Genomic DNA, 19665 nt, shown 5'->3' on the forward strand with positions numbered 1-19665 from the left:
TCGAAATAAGGTGAAAACGTTTGAACATTAACCCGACTAGGTTCACCTTCTTATGGGTAGCAATATGATAGATTAAGTATTGTTGGGCTATGGTGAGTTTTCCCCTATCACCCGAGGGATAAATAGACCTACAAAGCATGTTGAAAATGATACGGAGAGGAGGAGGGATTTGGGTATTGCTAATTGGACCAGGGGAGACAGTTTTGGGACACACGGTTTGAGCAATACTAAGAGGTGAGGCATACGGTAAGGCAACCCAAGTTTCGGAGGGGAGTTTGTCATAGCCTCCGACTAGAATACTAAGAGCAGTAGCGAAATCAGATTGAGACAATTTAAGGGGCTTACCGTTCACCTTAGCCGTAAGAGTTTCACCCGACTTATCAACCCTAACAAGTTGCAAAGAATCAGATCACCTCGCTCACAAACACCGCTCACGCATCTCCAATAGCTTCTCCCAACCTTGAGCTAGAACCATATCACTGATCGAGTGAAAAGCGGCGGCTCGAACCAAGTTTGATTATAAACCCGAGGAGAGTGAATTGCTTTGATGTTCATCAACCTTTCACAGTTTTTGTAAATTGAAGTAGGGAGGTCAATACTCTCAAGGTGATCCCAAACGATGGCCAAGTCCCATTTCGAGGTTAGGGAGACCGGATCCGAGGGAGAAAGGTATACACGCTTTTTCTTCAAAGGTTTCGATTTTTTCTGAGGAGGTTCACTTGGATTTACAATTGGAGCATCAACAGTGGGGTTGTCAACATTACTCTGCTCGATAGTTTCTGAAATTAGGGGTAATTGGGATGAGGAGGCTTTTTCCTTTCTTTTGTTGTTCTTTTTCACGAGTCGGGTCGACTCACGGACTTAGATGGATTTTCATTTAAATCAAATTCGGTTTCATCTTCAACATCTTCAACCAATACTGTAACCGGTTCAGAGGAGGAGCTCAGAACAGTGGAGCTCTTCTTCCGACCACCACGTGTGCGTCGTCCTACCATTGTGGAGATGGGAATGTCGTCGGATGATGGTGGATCAGTGGGGTTCGGTGAAGGTTGAGGATTTAGTGTATCTGGGTTTGATGAAGGGGTCGAGTTTGAGGTTTGAGGTGGGAATGCATAGGATGTTTTGACTGGAGTCATGGTTGGAGTAGTTGATGTCGGTGGGTTGGATGTGACAGGTGGTGAGGTAACTTTTGTGGGTTTGATGGGTATGGGTGTGTTAAATGATGTTTTTACCATGGTGGGTTAGGGTAGGTGATATGAGGGAGTTGTGGATTTGGGAGATGAAGGGTTAGTGGATTGGGATATTTGGACGGGTAGTTGTAGGTGATGGGTTGAGGGAGTTTAATGGCCCATTTAATGAGGTAGGAGAGGTGGTTGGCCCGACTAAACAAATTTAATCACTCGAAATAAAAACGCAAGGTAGCATATAATAAACGTAAATTTAGATATGAGGTTGAGTGATTACCGACTCACAAATACGGTGTCAATTTTGGTCCAAACATGATGTCAATGCACTTAGAACACTTAATAACATATATCCAAATTTAATTTAATCAATTAAGGAATTTTGTAAAACTCATACTAAAAATCACAAGCTATTAATTAACCCAATTTCTAGTCTAAATTTCTCAAAATGTTCTCTTGCAAGTGGCTTAGTAAAAATATCGGCAATTTGATTTTCGGTCTTGCAAAAAATAAGTTTAATATGTCCTTTTTCCACATGATCACGAATAAAATGGTGACGAATATCAATATGTTTGGTTTTAGAGTGTTGAATAGGATTTTTGGAGATATTTATTGCACTCGTATTATCACACATTAAAGGAATGGAGTCAAAAATAATACCAAAATCCAAGAGTTGTTGTTTTACCCAAAGGAGTTGAGAACAACAATGTGCCGCACTAACGTACTCACTTTCGGCCGTAGAAAGAGCTACCGTGTTTTGTTTCTTTGAGGCCCAAGAAGTCAAGCAAGGACCCAAGAACGTTGCAATTCCGGAGGTACTCTTTCTATCTACTGTGCACCCCGCATAGTCCGCGTCCGAAAAGCCTATAAGATCAAAAGGACAATGTAAAGGGTACCATAGGTAAAGATTTTGTGTTCCAATCAAATACCGAAGAATTCGTTTAACGGCTTTGAGATGTGATTCTTTCGGATTTGCTTGGAACCTAGCACATAAACACACGCTAAAGAGAATGTCGGGACGACTTGCGGTCAAGTAAAGAAGTGAGCCTATCATACCTCTATACACCTTATCACTAACATTCTTACTGAGTTCATCTTTGTCCAATTTGGACCCGGCTACCATAGGTGTATCATGAGGCTTACCTTTAGTCATCCCAAATTTCTTAAGCATTTCCTTAATATACTTTTGTTGATGGATCATGATTCCATCCTTTGATTGCTTAATTTGGAGCCCAAGGAAGAATCCTAGCTCACCCATCATGCTCATTTCAAACTCCGATTTCATTAGTTCCGAAAAATATAAGTAAAGGAGTTCATTTGTTGCACCAAATATAATGTCATCAACATATACTTCTACAACCAACAGTTCATCGGATCTGTTGCTTCAAGAACAATGTTTTGTCAACGGAGCCTCTTTTAAAACCATTTTCAATAAGAAATTTAGACAATCTATCATACCAACATCTTGGTGCTTGTTTTAAACCATAAAGAGCTTTGTCTAATTTGAAAATATGGTTAGGCAAATCATTGTTCTCAAAACCCGGTGGTTGCTCTACAAAGACATCTTCTTCCAAATATCCATTTAAGAAAGCGGTTTTGACATCCATTTGGAAGAGTTTAATGCCTTTGTGAGCCGCAAAAGCTATAAGCAATCGTATGGCCTCAAGTCTAGCTACCGGTGCATAGGTTTCATCGTAATCAATACCCTCTTGTTGGTTATAACCTTGCACCACTAGTCTAGCCTTGTTCCTTACAATTTCTCCCGAGTCATCAAGCTTGTTGCGAAAGACCCACCTAGTACCAATGACGGTACGATTAGGCGGTCTAGGGACTAAGTGCCATACCTCATTTCTTTTGAATTGATTGAGCTCATCTTGCATGGCAAGCACCCAATCTGCATCAGTCAAGGCGACTGTTACATTTGAAGGCTCAATTTGAGATAGGAAGGCATTATGGGCACAATACTCATTGAGGTGAGCGAGATTGTTGACGGATGATCTTGTTCGAATTCCCGAGTTGAGATCGCTTGTGAGATTAGTGAGTGGATGAGAGCTTTGATGTTTCCACTTATTTGGAACAATGGTTTCTTGTTCCCCCTCAACAAAGCATCATCCATGACTGTTTCTATTGGCCTGGAAGGTTCTTCATCCTCACTGTTTTGGGTTACTTCAGTTCTGGAGGTGGATGCAACAGTCGTTGGGTCTGTTGCTTCCAGAGAGGGATCAGAAGTACTACGTGTTCCCCCTGAGTTGATGCTCTCCTTTGAAGGTGACAGTCTCTGTGTCTGTTGCAATTCAGTGCTGGGAGCTTCTTCATCCGTGAACACGAAGTCTTTTCGAACAAGACCAATCTCAAACTCATCATCCTCGTCCTCATCATCATCGTCCATGTTTTGTACCTGTCCAAGCACACTAGATTCATCAAAAATGACATGGATGCTTTCTTCAATTAACAAGGTTCGTTTATTGTAAACTTTATAGGCCTTGCTATGATCGGAGTACCCAATAAATACTCCTTCATCACTACGTGGATCGAACTTACCCAAGTTGTTTTTACCATTGTTGTGAACAAAGCATTTGCTTCCAAAATATCTAAAATATGAAATGTTGGGTTTTCTTCCACGTAATGATTCATAGGGAGTTTTATTTAAAATACTCCTTATCATGACACGATTATAAATGTAGCAAGCGGTATTTACCGCTTCGGCCCAAAAGTTCTTAGGCAACTTACTAGTTAATAACATTGTTCTAGCCATTCCTTCAAGGGTTCTATTCATCCTTTCAACCACACCATTTTGTTGTGGGGTTCTAGGAGCCGAGAAGTTATGGTCTACACCATTGTCATCACAATAAGCACCAAATGATGAGTTTTCGAATTCGGTTCCATGATCGGTTCTCATTGAAACAAGTTTTAAACCAAGTTTATTTTGAATCTTCTTTAACCAAATTAGAAACTCATCAAATGTCTCATCCTTAGAGCTTAGGAAGAGTGCCCAAACAAACCTAGAGTAATCATCAACAATGACACACACATAACGACTACCACCTCTACTTCTAGTTCTCATTGGTCCACACAAGTCGATATGTAAAAGTTGCAAAGGTTGAGATGAACTCATAATTCTTTTGGATTTGAAGGAACTTTTAACATGTTTACCTCTAGCACATTCATCACATACTTTATCAATGTCAAATTTTATATTAGGAATGCCTTCAACTAAATCAAGTCTTTTAAGGGTATTAAGAGTTTTTGTACTAACATGACCAAACCTTTTATGCCATAACCAAGGATCATTGTTCATTACACTCATGCAAGACATGGTGTGACCGGATAGAGAGTTCAAATTAGTTAAGTAAACATCTTTGACACGTCTTCCTTCGAGTATTAGTTCATTAGTAGTGGCATCAAAAATTCGACACATATTGGCACGAAATTCAACAACATTACCCTTATCACAAAGTTGAGAAATACTAAGGAGATTATGATTCAAACCTTTGACAAGCCGCACATTGTCGACACAAAGTAAGGATGACTTACCAACTTTTCCAATACCAATTACTTCACCTTTCTTGTTGTCACCAAACCTTACCGTGCCACCATCATACGCTTTAAGTGAGAGGAATTGGCTTCTATCACCCGTCATGTAACGAGAGCATCCACTATCCAAGTACCAATTGCGGCCGCCTCTCACCAAGCCCTACACAAGATTAGTTTTTGAGTTTAGGAACCCAAATGAATTTGGGTCCCTTTTTGTGATCAACATAACTTGTGGTGTCTTTCTTAATGTTCATTTCTTTTAATGTTTTGGTCTTCTTATCAATGTCATCAAATCGTTTTGTACATCCATTAAAAACATGACCATTGTCACCACAATAATTGCAAATGATGTATTCGGGAAGACCTACATACTTCCTTCCTCTAAAATCATTTTTAGGCTTCTGGATGCAACAGTCAGCCTGACTGTTCCATTTGAACCCCAAACCCGCAGATTTCTCACATTTTTCGGTTTGATTCGTGAGGAAGTTTAACACGGTTTGACTTCCTTCCCATTTTTCAGTGATGTTCTTAGCATTAACAAGTTCATTGGTCAAGTCGTTGACACGTGAGAGAAGATGCAAATTCTTTTCCTTTTCTCTTTTAAGTTCATCATTGTTAACACTTTCTATGGACAATCTCTTCTCAACAATGAAGTCATGAGTGTGATTGTTGAGTTTAGACAAGAGATATATGATTCTTTCTTTGGACTCTTCATATTTAGATGTCATCTCGTCAAGTCTTTTACTTAGATCAACGACTTCATCGGATCTATGGTGAGGAGAAGACCTAGAAGTGCTACATTCGGGCATACCTTTTTGAAAGAAAGTAAGCCTATCATGGAGATCTTCTATTTCATTCTTGAGACAAACAACCTCACTTTTAAGACACTCATTTTCATTTTCCAACCATTCACTTTTTCTTTTAAACTTGTCTAAATCGTGGTCAGAAGCAACAGTCTTAGAGACTGTTTCTCTTAAGTCTACAACTTCAACTATAAGGTCATAGATCTCATTTTCAAGAGCATCTTTGTCCTTCAAAATGTCATCACGTTCCTTGGTTAGTTGGGAAACTTGCATCACCAAAGTTGTGTTGACATTTTCAAGGTCAGAGACGTCCGTGGGGGTCAACCTAAGACGCTCTAGTTCTTTAGTCAAATGTTTGTTTAACTTGTTGACTCTTTTGACTTCATTATATGCCTCGAAGTGACAAAGAATGCGTGATCTGTTGCTTTTAGTTCATTTTTTGATTAAAGTTCTCTTGAGCAATTTCCTCAATCTCATTTTGCATTATATCAAGCTTATTAGTTTGAGACCGACACTTATCAAAAAGTTGGTCAAGAAGCTTACATACTTTCTCTTTGGAGTAAGTTCTAGCCTTGGCCTTTAGATGATTTACCTCGTTGTCGGAATCGGAGTCGGAATCGTCGGGGTTAGCCATGAGGCATCTTAAGTGTTCAAGTTTTGGGTTTTTTGAGACTTTTTCTTTACCATGATTTGCAAGACACATTTTAGCCTCAAGTTCCTCCTCGATGAGTTCCTCATCTTCCTCGGAGTCGGACATTCCCCATATAGCACTCATGACTCTATGTTTATAGTCTTTTTTAACCTTTTCTCTTCTTTCCTTAGATTTGATTTCTTCCCACTTGGGACATTCTTTAATTTGATGAGTTTTATCACCACATTTAAAGCATCCCACGGTGGAGGTAGGTCGTTTCTTAGGAAAGCGTTTTTTCGAGTAATTATTAGTGAACCTTTTGTTTCCTTGTCCATTGACCAACCCGGCTAAGTTTCTTGTGAACATAGCAAACTCGTCTTCCTCCTCATCTTCTTCATCACTTGGAGAAGATGTGAGGGCGAGACTCTTTCCCTTTGATGACTCACTAGAATGCTTATCGAGGTTAAACTCGTGAGCCATTAGTGATCCCATTAGTTCATGAAGAGATAGGGTTGACAAGTCTTTAGCTTCCTCTATGGCGGTGACTTTAGGTTGCCATTTAGGGGTTAGACTACGAAGGATTTTTCGAATGATGTCCTCGGACTCGAAATTCCTTCCTAGACTTTGAAGCTCATTAATAATACAAGAAAAACGTGAAGAGAAACTATTTAAAGACTCGTCCTTTGACATTCTAAACATTTCATATTGTTGCATGAGAAGGTCAATACGGTGTTTTCTTACTTGGGACGTCCCTTCATATGCAAGTACAAGGGAATCCCAAATAGATTTTGCCGTAGGACATCCGGAGATTCGACTAACTTCCCCCTCACCAACACAACGTTGAAGAATCGACATTGCTTTGGAATTCTTTTCGGCAAGCTTGAAGTCGTTCTCATTGTAATTTCTTTCCTCTTTTGTCTTAGTGAAACCGTTAAGAATATCGGTTTCCTCAATGACAAGAGGTCCATTTTGGATGATGTTCCAACATTGATAATCGATACTTTTGATGTAATGTTCCATTTTGAGTTTCCACCATCCAAAATTCGAACCGGTAAAGACCGGGATCTTGGAGTGTTTCTGATAAGTAGTAATTTAGCGTTATTTTACCCATGCTTTTATCTTATTTTCGACTTGATTTTTGTGTGCTTATATGTTCAATTAGCTCATTTAATTAACTAATTTATAATAATTAGTCGTCGTAGTCATATTTATTAATTAGTCGGATATTTATTTAATATTATTATTAATATTACTTTAATATAATAACTTGTAGGTAAGGAGAAATAATAAAGAGGAGATTCGATTTAGAATAAATCAAGACGGAAATTGAAGAGCAAAGCGGGTCAAGACGAGTCTTATTACAATAAGAGAATGACAAGTCAACAATTGACTTTGACAAAGACTGTGTCATCATCTCCAACACACCATTTTTCTCATTTAACTCCACCATTTCCATGTTACCAACATCACGACATTTCATCATCTTTACTAATCCATTTCCACATTAGACCACCATTTCATCACCTCCAACCTTCCTGCAATTCACCATTACCTTCATCATTCATCATCATCATTCTCCTCAGCCACCATTTTCGATCCCATCCCCTGCCATCTTCAATCAAGACAACAACAATCCTCCGTCTTCAATTCCGAGCTCGCAATTGAAACCCGAGTTCGCATCTCCATCCCCGTCAATCTCCATCTTTATAACAACCACCACTCTTCGCCATTAATCAACCCATCTCGCATACACCAGAATTCGATCACCATTGTTGAACCATCCGCCTTTCACAAACCCGTCTGCAAACACCTACTCCCTCACACTCATTGTCATCACCATTCATTTAAATCAAACCACCGTGACCCACGACAACCATCAGCAAAGCCCGACTCCATCACCAATCCCGCCATCACAGCAGCAACAATTCAGACCCACTAAGATTGAACCCGACTCCGTCGTCCCCTCCACCTATTATGCCGACAACAACCAGCAACAATATGGCGGCAACGGAATCATTTTCACACCACCATCAACCCGTTCACCAATTCGAACTCGGAGTCGAAACCCGAGTTAATTCGCAATAAGCTGCGCCACCAATTCGTACTCCATTCAACCTCAAGCAGGCGGATTCGACCCAGAACAACGCATCATCAGCCGCCTTGCCTCGCCGGGATCTCCTCCGTTGAAACCCGGTTTTCTTTGTGTTGAAGCCCGTGCTCTCCGCTGAAATTTGGGCCTCGTTGTTTGAGTTTTGATCAGCTAATGACGGAACTGCCCATTCATTTTCCTTTCTTTTTCATTTTAAGTTGAGGGCATTATAGTCTTTTCGTTGGTCTTTTGTAGTCCACTATTTAAACCCATATTTTGTATGAGAAAGGGGAACCCTTCTTTTTGGCAGACGCAGCCTCATTACACAAACAATAGAAAACAGTAGGAATGTAGGAGTAGTTCTCATATAACATACAAAAATTCCATCTTTCCTTGTTCTTAGTTTATATTGGTAACTTGTTCCTTCAATTTACAAGTTTTGTATGAAGATCTCATTTCCATTTAATTACGAGTTGGTATAAATTTCTTCTCTCCCTTTCTCTTATTGTTATTTAATTATTGTTATGTTTTACTTAGTTTAGTCTCTTTAATTAGTTAAAGTTTTAGTCTTTATTACTCTTAACATGTTTAATGTTAATTTATTCATGTTTAGTCATTAGATTAGTTAAAGTTTCAATCTTTATTACTTTATTTTGTTTAATTTCATGATTAGAGTAATTATAAATGTGTTTAGTGTTAGATTAGTAATGATTAATGAGTAGTCTTCTACTAGGACTCGGTTTGACCCGACATGAGTAATTTCACTAATTGATTCTCATAAAGGCTAATTGTTGGGAGAAATTGGTAAGGGTAGTTTAGAGGAATGATTTGGTTTATGGATTGATTTTGGGTAGTGTCGATTTGTAACCCTTGTCCACCAACGAGAGTTGGTTAGGTTGTAAATTGGGTACCCGGAAGTTGGTCTTATCACTAACCTAGGTTGAGACCGAAAGGGAGAACCAAGGGAGGGTACCTCTAGGCTAGCGTTTGAAATCGACCTCCGAGAGGAGGAGTGGGATGACCCGGAATATGATGAGTGCTTAGTGACCTTGACCAATTACTTGACCACCTTGGAAAAATGCATGTTTTTGGGGTAGTTGGGTGTTTAGTTAGGGATTCCGACCTTCGAACCCGAGAGGGGGGTTGGTGGGTAGAGCTAGTGTCCTATTATGAGCCCGAGAGGGAGTTAGTAGGCGAATTAGAGCCATCTCCCCCTTGCTTGTCTACCCGAGTGATTAGCCTAGGGAATCGTGACGTGGAATTATGAATCGTTGTGGGAGAACCGAGTTCTAGGCCCTTTAATCATTTTATTTACAACTTAATCTTTTCTTGCTTATTTTCACTTCTCTTGTTGAATTGCCATTTCTATTACTTGCTTTCTTACTTTAATTGTTTTAGTAGTTATTAATTTAGTTAATTAGTTTAATATCAACCAATTTCTTGATTCGCGTAGCTAACTTATAATCTAAGACAAAACTAATACTCAAACTTGATCTCCTTGTGGTTCGACCTCGACTACCCTACTACATTAGTTGAGTTATTTGTTTGATCGGGGGAGTGCGACAAACCCCGTTATCAGTTTCTCGGAATCCATTACCCACGAATCAAACTCTAAGGCGGTTAGCCTCGATCAAGAGCACGAGGCTCTGATACCAATTGTTGAGTTTATGGATTCAAGTACCTAAGAGGGGGAGGGGGTGAATTAGGTACTATTTTAAAATTTTATAACTTCAACTTTATTGAATTAAAGTGAGTTACAAGAACAAAAGAGATGAGAGGATACTTTGAATAATACTGTATCTATTTGTCTCAGTTTGTGAAATATGACTGCAGACCAAATGCGACAGTATGATGAACTGTTGCTTCTAAGTTTAAGCGAAACAAAACAAACAAACAAAGTATAAAGCAGCGGAAATAAAGTAAGCACTTGAACACGAGATTTTTGAATTGGTTCGGCAAGAAACTCAAGTGCCTACGTCCAATCTACCTTTTTATTACTTTCCTTTAGTGATCTACTCCGAAAACTAAAAGACCCTTGTAATAAAAGACACCAACCTACTCCGGTTGTAAAGCTAGTACAAGAACTACTCCGTTCTTATGACAAGCTAACTCGCAACCTACTAGGTTGCCAACTCACAACCTACTCCGGTTGTCAAGAGTTAAAGACTACTCCGTCCTAAACTCTACTAACACACTTAGAATGTTATAGGATCAAGTTTCCACTAACACATTCTTAACAAAGAATAGAGGTGGACAACTTTTACAAGATCAACAATTCTTAAGCAAGAGAGTTTAGTATAGAAAAGCAACAGTAGCCACGACTGTAGAAACTGAAGACACTTGAAGACTTTTAAAGGATTTTGCAAACAAACACGATTTTTAAGCTTTAAAAAATACTTTGCAAATATGGAAGAATTAATTCAGAAAAGTCTTGGGAATTTAAGATGGAGGGACACGGTTTATATAGAGGAGGTGAGTGAAGGGGGTTGCTAGGGTTTTGAAGGGTCAAAGACCTCATATGTGAAGGGCAATAGCAACCACCCAAAACTTGCACCAAAGAGGACTCTTTTGCAAAGGTAAGAATAGAGAAAGAAGGTTTGAAAGATAACCTTAAATGCTCATGCAAAATCAGAAAACAAAGGATGTGAGACAAGTCACATGATGACAAGTTAACACAAATATGGCAAAAAACATTTTTTGTTTTCTTAAAGACCAAAGGATTGAATTTGCACAAAGAGGAAACATTTTGAATAATTCAAACCACTCTTTAATGAAGACTACTCCTTAATAAAAATCTGATATTTTATCTTTGAAAAATAAGTCACGTGAAAGCTTTTGAAAGATAAAAGGGACTTCAAGTTTTTTTACGAGTTGTGGCATAATCCAAACAGCTGTTTGCGTGTGAAAGCAACAGTCGTCTGGACTGTTTCTATTACTCTAATATACTCTGCTTTCTCACTTGTACATTAGATGACACACGACTTATTACAATGGGATTAATAACAACTTCAACACTTCTTAATCCATGCTTGATATGATCATATATCCTGAAAAGGTAAACTAAGATGACACAAATCAAATGGGCATGTTATCATCAACATAAGGAACCCAACAGTTGTGCTAGGAGTGAAAATTAGGTTACTCGGGTTGGTTATATGGATTGAGTTATAGTAAACCGGGTTATAACACGCCCAAGATTTTTTGGACCAATAACGAGCTGGAGTTTATTCAGATCATCATTTAATTATTCATGTTGCAAATCAACTCGAGTAGTTCAGTTCGGGTTATCGAATTAGATTAAACTTACAACCCTTAACTAACAAATTCATGTTCTATGCAATACAGTACTCAGTTACTTTTTGGAGGTTAATTTTAACCGTTAATTCATTAAAAAAAAAAAAAGATACAGGGTACTATATAACTTTGAAAAATAAAATTAACATACTTAGTTTTGTTATGAAATATATTTCATAAATATATTTTTTGTTTATAATTTCTATGTATAAAGGGTAAAAAATACAGTCAAAGTGTTGCTTCGAAATTCATCCAAAAGTAAATGTGTACATTAGACTGGATTGGAGGGAATATTCAACAAGTGTCAGGATGGCCGAGTGGTCTAAGGCGCCAGACTCAAGTTCTGGTCTTCCAAAGAGGGCGTGGGTTCAAATCCCACTTCTGACATTTTTATTCTTCTATTTTCTCCCCTCTTTGACAAACTTCAGACTATATAAAAGTCTTGACATTTTGATTCAGGATTTGGACACCGGAAATTTAATGGCAGAATATCATTTCATATTTTACTCGTCGAAAAGGTTTCAAATATTTACACGATACAATCTCCGAAAAACCATTACCTAAACTATTACAGAAATTATACACACTGCCAACAAAAAAAACTCCTCTCCCAGAACATGAGCGCATGAAGTCCCCGGCTAAAAAGCAGCTCTAGCTCGAAAGTACCTCATGACTGTCGATACTTTTGTATCTCCGATACATGCGTTCTTCTTGTTACCACTAGTCTCCGCAATGAAAACCATCTGAAGATACTCGACAGAACTCTCCATCTTCTGTGAGCAGGTGACACAGGTCCTCTTACGATATGAGACGAAGATTTTGATCTTAGGAAGTCACTATAAGCATTCTGTAAATCAGCTTGAGAATCCAAACCTGGAGTTGCAGGTTGCAAGGAAGCGTAATCTATGTCCATAAACCCTAGATGATCATCGTCTTGGAAGGCGTGAGCAAGGGAGTCACAAAACAAGGAATTAGGAATTTGTACCGGAATGTCTAGCGACTGGTCGTATCTCAAGTCCAATGTATCCATGTTTTGTAGCGAAAACTCATCTGAACTGCTTAAACATCCCAAAGAATAAAGCGGTGAAAGGATATCAGGGGACGGCACACTTGATTGTCCGTAATTGAGTCTATTTATCTTTTGCGATGATAAATCCTTGCTTGCCTCTGAAGTTTCCGTCTTTGAAGAGCTTGGTTCTTGTGACGACCCGCCAATGAGGGAGTTTATGTCTTCAAAGGAGATCACACCATCCCAATGTTGAAAGCCTTCGGTCACCATTCGTAATGCCTCCAGCTGGAAAAGGTGATAAAACGGAGTTATGTCAGAAAGAATCATTCGAAACACAAACTTACATGATCTTAAATGTGAGACCAGCCAAATAATCGAGTCTTGATGGATTCGAAGATGACTAAAAATAGAGTAGGAACATTTTAAAGCCGTTAAAGGTAGAAAGAAGCATGCCTTCTCGGCTTCAGACATCTTGTCGAAAGGAGAATACTGGCTTTCAGAATAAAGTCCCAATATTTGTCCGACAACATTGAAGATCACACCATTCTTGTGCTGAGAATTAAGCGAATAGTACAAGTAAATTCTCTTGTCAATCACACATGTCCGAGCATGTTCTACTGTGACGTCCCACATCTTGGCAGACATGCCAGAGCCCAGAATCTGAAATGTATCGGAAAAACAAATGAGTTCAATTACGCAACCTAACCCCTACGTAAAACATCACCAAAACACATAGCTACAAGTCGTCACAGGAGAAAGAGAATCACAGCAGCAATTTATACTTCGTAGGTTTTAAACAAAATCGAGGGGCTTTAAGGAACGGAACCGGAAGTTTACTTCATGAGCTTCGACAAATCATTTTTAGCAGGCATGGAAGACATTAGTCACAAAAACAACGCAAATATAAATAATTTCCCTCTTCTATCTCAAAATTGCCTCAAATTAACACAATCAGACCCCGCCAAGTACATATCGATTACACAGTCTGCAACTCGATGGCAAGAAAAAAAAAAAAACTGTGCAATACTCGGAGAGACAAACGAAACCTCAGTGAGGAAGAAGTACCAATGAGAAACCAAAAGCATATGATGATAGCACTCAGAGGTCAAATCTTTATATGCATGCAGCCAGGATAAAATAGAAGGGATCAAAAAACAGACATCTCAATGTTCTTACATTTCTGAGACGAGCAGGATCTAGATTGAGCAAAATCAGGAAGTCCTTCACAGTCTTCACCCTTTCAATGCTCAATCGCTTGTGAAAGGCGCCGTCTTTACCTATCTTTTCCAATCTCCAAACTTCATCAAATAAAGACGGGGGATGGTGCTTCTTGTACACTGCAACGGAGTTTATAAGCTTTAACAAAATCGCGGTAACATTTTTAAGGGTAAAAATCACTCAGACAACACTTGCGCAAAATCGTGGTAACAATTTAAAAGTAACCATTACAACGGCTATAAGAAGTTCGAAGTACTCACACTCTCCACGATGATCCCGAACAATGAAAGATTCTGTCTTTGCTTCTCTAATCCTAGCTCCGTTAGAGTTTCCAACAACTCTTGCCCCTAATCTGAATCTACGGCTCCTTGTCCAACTTGAGTTATCTGTGAAAGATATTTCGCTTACAGTGCCAGTGCCCTTTTTCAAAAATACATTAACATCTCCAGTAAGAAGAGGTTTCTTCCCCTCCCTTTCTCTGACAATGTTGTTTTTGAATTCTTCTAATGTCCAAGTCTCCCGCTCATCCCCGTCAAAGTCTCCTTCGAGAACTACTACCTCTACCTTAGCAGAGGATTCAGAAGCATCCACCACAACCTCATCACGAAGAGTGTCTATTAAAGCAATTTTGATTGCAGAGCCATCTTCTCCTTCAATTCGAGTTCCAGTAAACACTGGAAGCGAGAGTGTGCTCAAGAACTTGAGTTGCAAGATTCTCGGTTCAGAATGCAATACATCATCCTCAGAATTCCTATGAAAATTCGCAAGGATAACAGTAGAAAAGATAATCAAAATACAAATCTGGCCGGAACTAAGAAAAGGGTCACGTTTTTTTTACTAAACGAGACTTCGGTATTGATTTTGGAGTCAAACTGTCAAAGTAGTACGACGGTAGTTTCGAATTTTCTTTTTACAGTGGTAGTAGTTTCCAAAAAATGAGTTTGCAAAAGGTAGTAGCTGTTAAATTTCCTTTTAACATCAACAACAATATTACCCACCGCCTCAAAGGCTCCTACCTCTTATAGATTAAGCGGTACGATGTATAAGACCTAAACCCGACGTTGAAAAACATAGAGGTTGTTTCTACACACGTGATGAAAACTAAGAGCATGTTTGGCCTCGATTCTCAAAAATGGGTTTTTGTTTTTCAAGCTTAATTTTTCAAAAGTGTTTTTCAAAAGCAGAAACAACAAATAGTTGCTTCTATTTCTATGGGCAAAAATATGAATTTTTAGCTTTTGAGAATTTTTGTTTAACTTTTAGAAAACGATGCGTTTGGCCAAAAAGTGTTTTTGAGTCTAAAAACACTTTTACAAACTAGGCCAAACACACACTAAACTGGTCGATTACTGCTTCACAATATAAGAAGCACACAAACTTTAGAGTGCCATTTTGCTTTATGCTCATATTCCAAACCAACGAATAGTAAGTCCTACTCCTCGGCTCTTGTAGAATTTGGAAATGGAAATATATAAATTTCAATTGATCTATAGGCAAGTACACTAACTGAAGTAAGAGGATTCTCACCGCTTCAAATTGACGACATGCTTTTTTATTGCAGACTCCACCTCTTCTTTGACCTAAGAGAATGGGGAATTATTCAGCCAAAATTCATAACACTAAACAAGAACAACATTGATAATAATGATGGACTTGAGCAGCCATTCCTTCTGTCTCTCAACTTATATCTGATTAAATATTACTCGTATAAAATTATGATATCAATAACCATACCTGAACTTTAAAGTAAATCTACAATAGCAACCCATATTTGGCTAAATGATGGTGCTTTAAGGTAAATTATGTCTCGGAGCTTCTTCAACATAGCTTCTAATCTCTAAAGAGAAGACAGCTAATTTCTTTATCCATAAATACTAGTACCACCAAACTATTCCGAACAATGATACGAACATTGTGCAGTCAGTAGAAGGGCATCCACAATGGTAGAAGTTCTATTTCAGCTTCCACCATTAAAACCAACCCCTTACAACCCTACAGAATCAACTCTCAAACAAGAAGTGGACGGTCTCACGGAGCTCCTTAATAAGAACAAAAGTGATTCAATAACTACCATTGTGGATGCCCTAAGTCCCTAACAATAATAACGTACATGGTTCTGTTTGCACTTCATAAGCCATAGTCGGTAGAATCCATCTAGTCTGATGAGAAATGATCTACAAGGATAGGAAATACTAAAACTACTTAATTATGAGACAGTTCAAGTCTAGCAACTTTAACAATAGCTTCCTGAAAAGCACAATACTGATAAGAATACTATCCTCGGAAACTTCTTATATTCGCACAGTTTTATTTAAATCAACCGGAAGAAAAACACCTTCAATGCATTTAAGTTAATGAAGAAAGGGTCAGATTTAGTGTGCTTACAACTCTGCGAAGCATAGGCTCCAGCACATGTTGAAAGCTCTTCTGATTCATCACCTCCATAACAACACTGCAATTTCAAACAAAAGACATTTCTGTTAGGAGAAATATCATAGGACAAACACCAATAACTTTATCAGCAAAGGTAGAGGTAATTAGTGATTTAGTTCCTCATTGACAACCAGAAATGTTCTGAGACAACTCTGTCATGTAAACTATCCACGTTGAATGTGCACTCGCTGTAATGTTTACATACAGTTATGGTGATCTTACCTATCAACTATTTATGCCAAAGAAAAAAATGAATGTGTTGAGGCAAAAGTGAAACACACATTATGGGGAAGACATAGTTCGTTTTACTTAGACGGGATACAAGAAGATTATGACGAGTAAATAACACACTTTGAAACACTCACACAGAGCCTTATCATGATAGCCTTCTATCCTTTGTGCATCTCAAAGAACTCAAGTATTCAGTTCAGCAAACATTATGCAAGATATACCTCAATAAAACTCTTAATAAAACAGCCAATCCTAACTCATAAAAAACCATTTCAGTTAACAATTGCAGTCCTACATTCGTTTAACTATATCGGTTATTATTATGTCATACAAACTACAATCTAATAAGTAGAAAAAAAAAATTAATTCATCCTCAATTTTGATGTTAACAAGACAAAATGACTATTGAAATGTAGCTAGTTCTACATAATTCACATTCAACCTCTTAATTTCAAACAAGCAAACCTATCACTTATCAGAAAATCAGAAATGGATTATAAATGTCATACACAATATAGTGATATGAAATGCAGGTAGTCGTCTAAAGGCGATTTCACACAAATTATGTAAAACAAATTCCAACTACAAAGAACATAGCCCATGGATGTTAAAAAGTAGTAGCAAACTGCAAAAGTATCCGTTTTACAATACCAATCATTTGTTTACCTTTTATATTCATTGTGAAGGTTATTAAAATCAAAGGTAAACAAATGACTGAGGACGGAGGGAATAAAGTAGCCTTGACTTCAAACCTTCTAGGAATATTAGAGAATCAATACATGTCTAAATAAAATAGTTAACAAACCTAAAACATTAAATAAAGAAATAGCCATGTTTCATAGGCATCAAACTTTTCCCAAAACTATAGTGTAACAAAACTATTCCCATAACCAAGTCAAACCCACCATCCAAATTCAAACCAAAATACCAAAGAACCAAACTTTATCAATCAAATACAACAAATTGCGGGGTAAGGGATCGGATGTACGTAGTCTTATCAATCAAATAAATAATAATCAAATTAATTAAAAAAATTCACCTTCTAAATGAAGGAGTACTTCTTCTCCTCTTATCATCAGGGCTATGATTACCCTGAACATTCCCAGAAGTTGAAGCATCATCTGTATTTCTTTTCTGAGACATTTCACACCCACTTAAACTATTACTCTATAACAACCGCGGCAAGGGGATTACTCACTGTTGTCAACGATAATTATCTCCAACTACCATTCATAAATTCACACACCAACTAAATAACAATAAGAACATGCACTTGTGTTGTTGTTGTTGTTATTATTGTTGTTGGTAGAAATACTATTACTCCAATACCCAAAAAAAACATACAAAGTTGGTGAATATAAATGGCTAAAATTACTTAGGTAAAATCCAAAGTAATTATAATTATCTTTTTTATTATTATAATAATTATTATTAATATCATTAAAATTGACAAATAATATTCTTTTATCCATATCTATAATTGCCAAATTTTGCCCACCCTCCCCCTCCTTCCTCCTCCTATAATCCACCAAAAAAACAAAATACAAAAACAAATAAAATAAACCCTTGTATCACAAGATTTTGGGTTGTTTGGTATGATTATTCAAAATAGTATAGACGAAAAGGTACTCGTGACATCTCACGAGTCACGACCACATTCTCTTTTTATCATCTGTTTGTGAGACGTTGCAAGCTTGTGACACGTGACAAATGAGAATTGGTTATAGAAAAAAAGGAAATCAGGTATGATTTTGTATTTATTTATTTTAGTGATTTTGGTGAGATTAGGAAATAGGGAGGAAGCTTCTTGAGGGGGATTAATGTTGTAGAATGAGAGTGGAGAAGGGAGTTTGGAATGGAATTTAGTTTGTGGGAGTGTGTGTGAGAAAGCGCGTTTTTTTGTGGGGTCGGTATGTGGGACCACTTGAACACGTAGTTGTTTTGTCTTTGAAACTGACGTGTCACGGGTTTATGTCCACGTCTGCTAACGGGTTTATTTTTTTACTATTTTAAAGTGGATTATTTTGACTTGATTGTTTTTTAAATATAAATACGTAGACTTGGCCATAGACAGAGTTAGGGTTGAATCGGACTAGGAATGAATCGAGTTAGTTGGAATAGGCCGGGCCTAGGAATTTAGGCTCCAAATCGAACAGCTTTTACCATCGACAATTAAAACTGTATTTGGGTAGGGTTTGGGCCGGGTCAGGCTCTTCTGCTTATGCCCTGAACCGGCCGGGGGGAGGGGCGGGCTTAGTCGGGTCGGGTTGGGAGTATGTTTGACCCGGGCCAGGCCCGTGATGAGTGGAGGGCGGGTTGGACTGGCAGGCTTGTGTATTATTTTTTTTATTATTTTTTTTTAATTAAAATGGCGAGCTAAGGACAGGCCGGGCTGGAAATTTAGGACCTGGGCCAGGAGCGAGTCGGTGGCCGGGTCCGCTCGTGCTGATGCTCAGCTCTATCGATAATCATCAAAGCAAATATGGATCCTGTTCATTTATTTTTTTCTCTCCATTTCTTTACATTTCCTCCAATACAATAATATTAAATCATTATTCACTTTCCAGCTCACCAAATAGTAAACCGTTGGATCATTTCAAGATGAAATCTGGGCCATTAAAAGATAATGGAAGAAAATGGATAGAAAAAGAAACGAAGGGAATCTCAATTGTACCAAATTCACCCTACTAACACCACTTCACCCACCAACAATTCTTCCCAATCAGACCCGCCACCTTGTTGACTCTTTCCCCAATCGCAACCACACGCACCCATCCTCATAATCACCACTCATAACCTAAAATATCACACTGCCACCACGAGTCCCCCCATCCACGATAATATGATGGCCAAAGGAGAGTGGAGGTTTAGTAGCGGGAGGTGGTGGTGGTTATCGGGGTTTTGAGCAAGTGTTATTCATTTACTCGTGTAAAACAAACAATGACGGTTATAAAAGAGTACATCATTCCGCTCGTGTTGTTACCTTTTTTTTCATTCCATCCCCTTGCCCTTTTCTTAATGACCCTAAGTATTTTCATTTGATTCATTTTAATTATAAAGTGAATATGCCCGTTGTAAGAGATATTCCCTTCGTCCCAGTCAGTTGTTTACCTATTCCATTTTTAGGTGTTTCAGTCAATTGTTAACCTTCTATTTTGGGAATGTTTTTGATGAACAACTTGATCGATCAATTTGTCTCACACTCAATTTGATCCACTTGTCATCAAATAATTTGTAAT

The 19665-nt window shown here is 38.1% G+C and overlaps 1 protein-coding gene and 1 non-coding gene across 2 annotated transcripts; one reads left to right on the forward strand and one right to left on the reverse strand.

Moving 5' to 3' along the window:
• Positions 1–11838: 11838 nt before the first annotated feature.
• Positions 11839–11922, forward strand: TRNAL-CAA (transfer RNA leucine (anticodon CAA)). The gene has a single exon. It is a non-coding gene; the product is annotated as a tRNA-Leu (tRNA).
• An 89-nt stretch (positions 11923–12011) lies between these two features.
• On the reverse strand, positions 12012–18089 carry LOC141652649 (calmodulin-binding protein 60 A). Its single transcript, XM_074460202.1, has 7 exons — positions 17466–18089; positions 16148–16214; positions 15290–15342; positions 14023–14513; positions 13721–13881; positions 12998–13204; positions 12012–12829 (listed from the first exon to the last, which is right to left on the reverse strand). Exons 1-7 carry the CDS (start codon positions 17567–17569, stop codon positions 12203–12205), a joined length of 1710 nt encoding a protein of 569 aa, XP_074316303.1. The 5' UTR covers positions 17570–18089; the 3' UTR covers positions 12012–12202.
• Positions 18090–19665: the final 1576 nt, after the last annotated feature.

Source organism: Silene latifolia, chromosome 4 (genome assembly GCF_048544455.1).
Source record: "Silene latifolia isolate original U9 population chromosome 4, ASM4854445v1, whole genome shotgun sequence".
Taxonomy (NCBI): Eukaryota; Viridiplantae; Streptophyta; class Magnoliopsida; order Caryophyllales; family Caryophyllaceae; genus Silene; species Silene latifolia.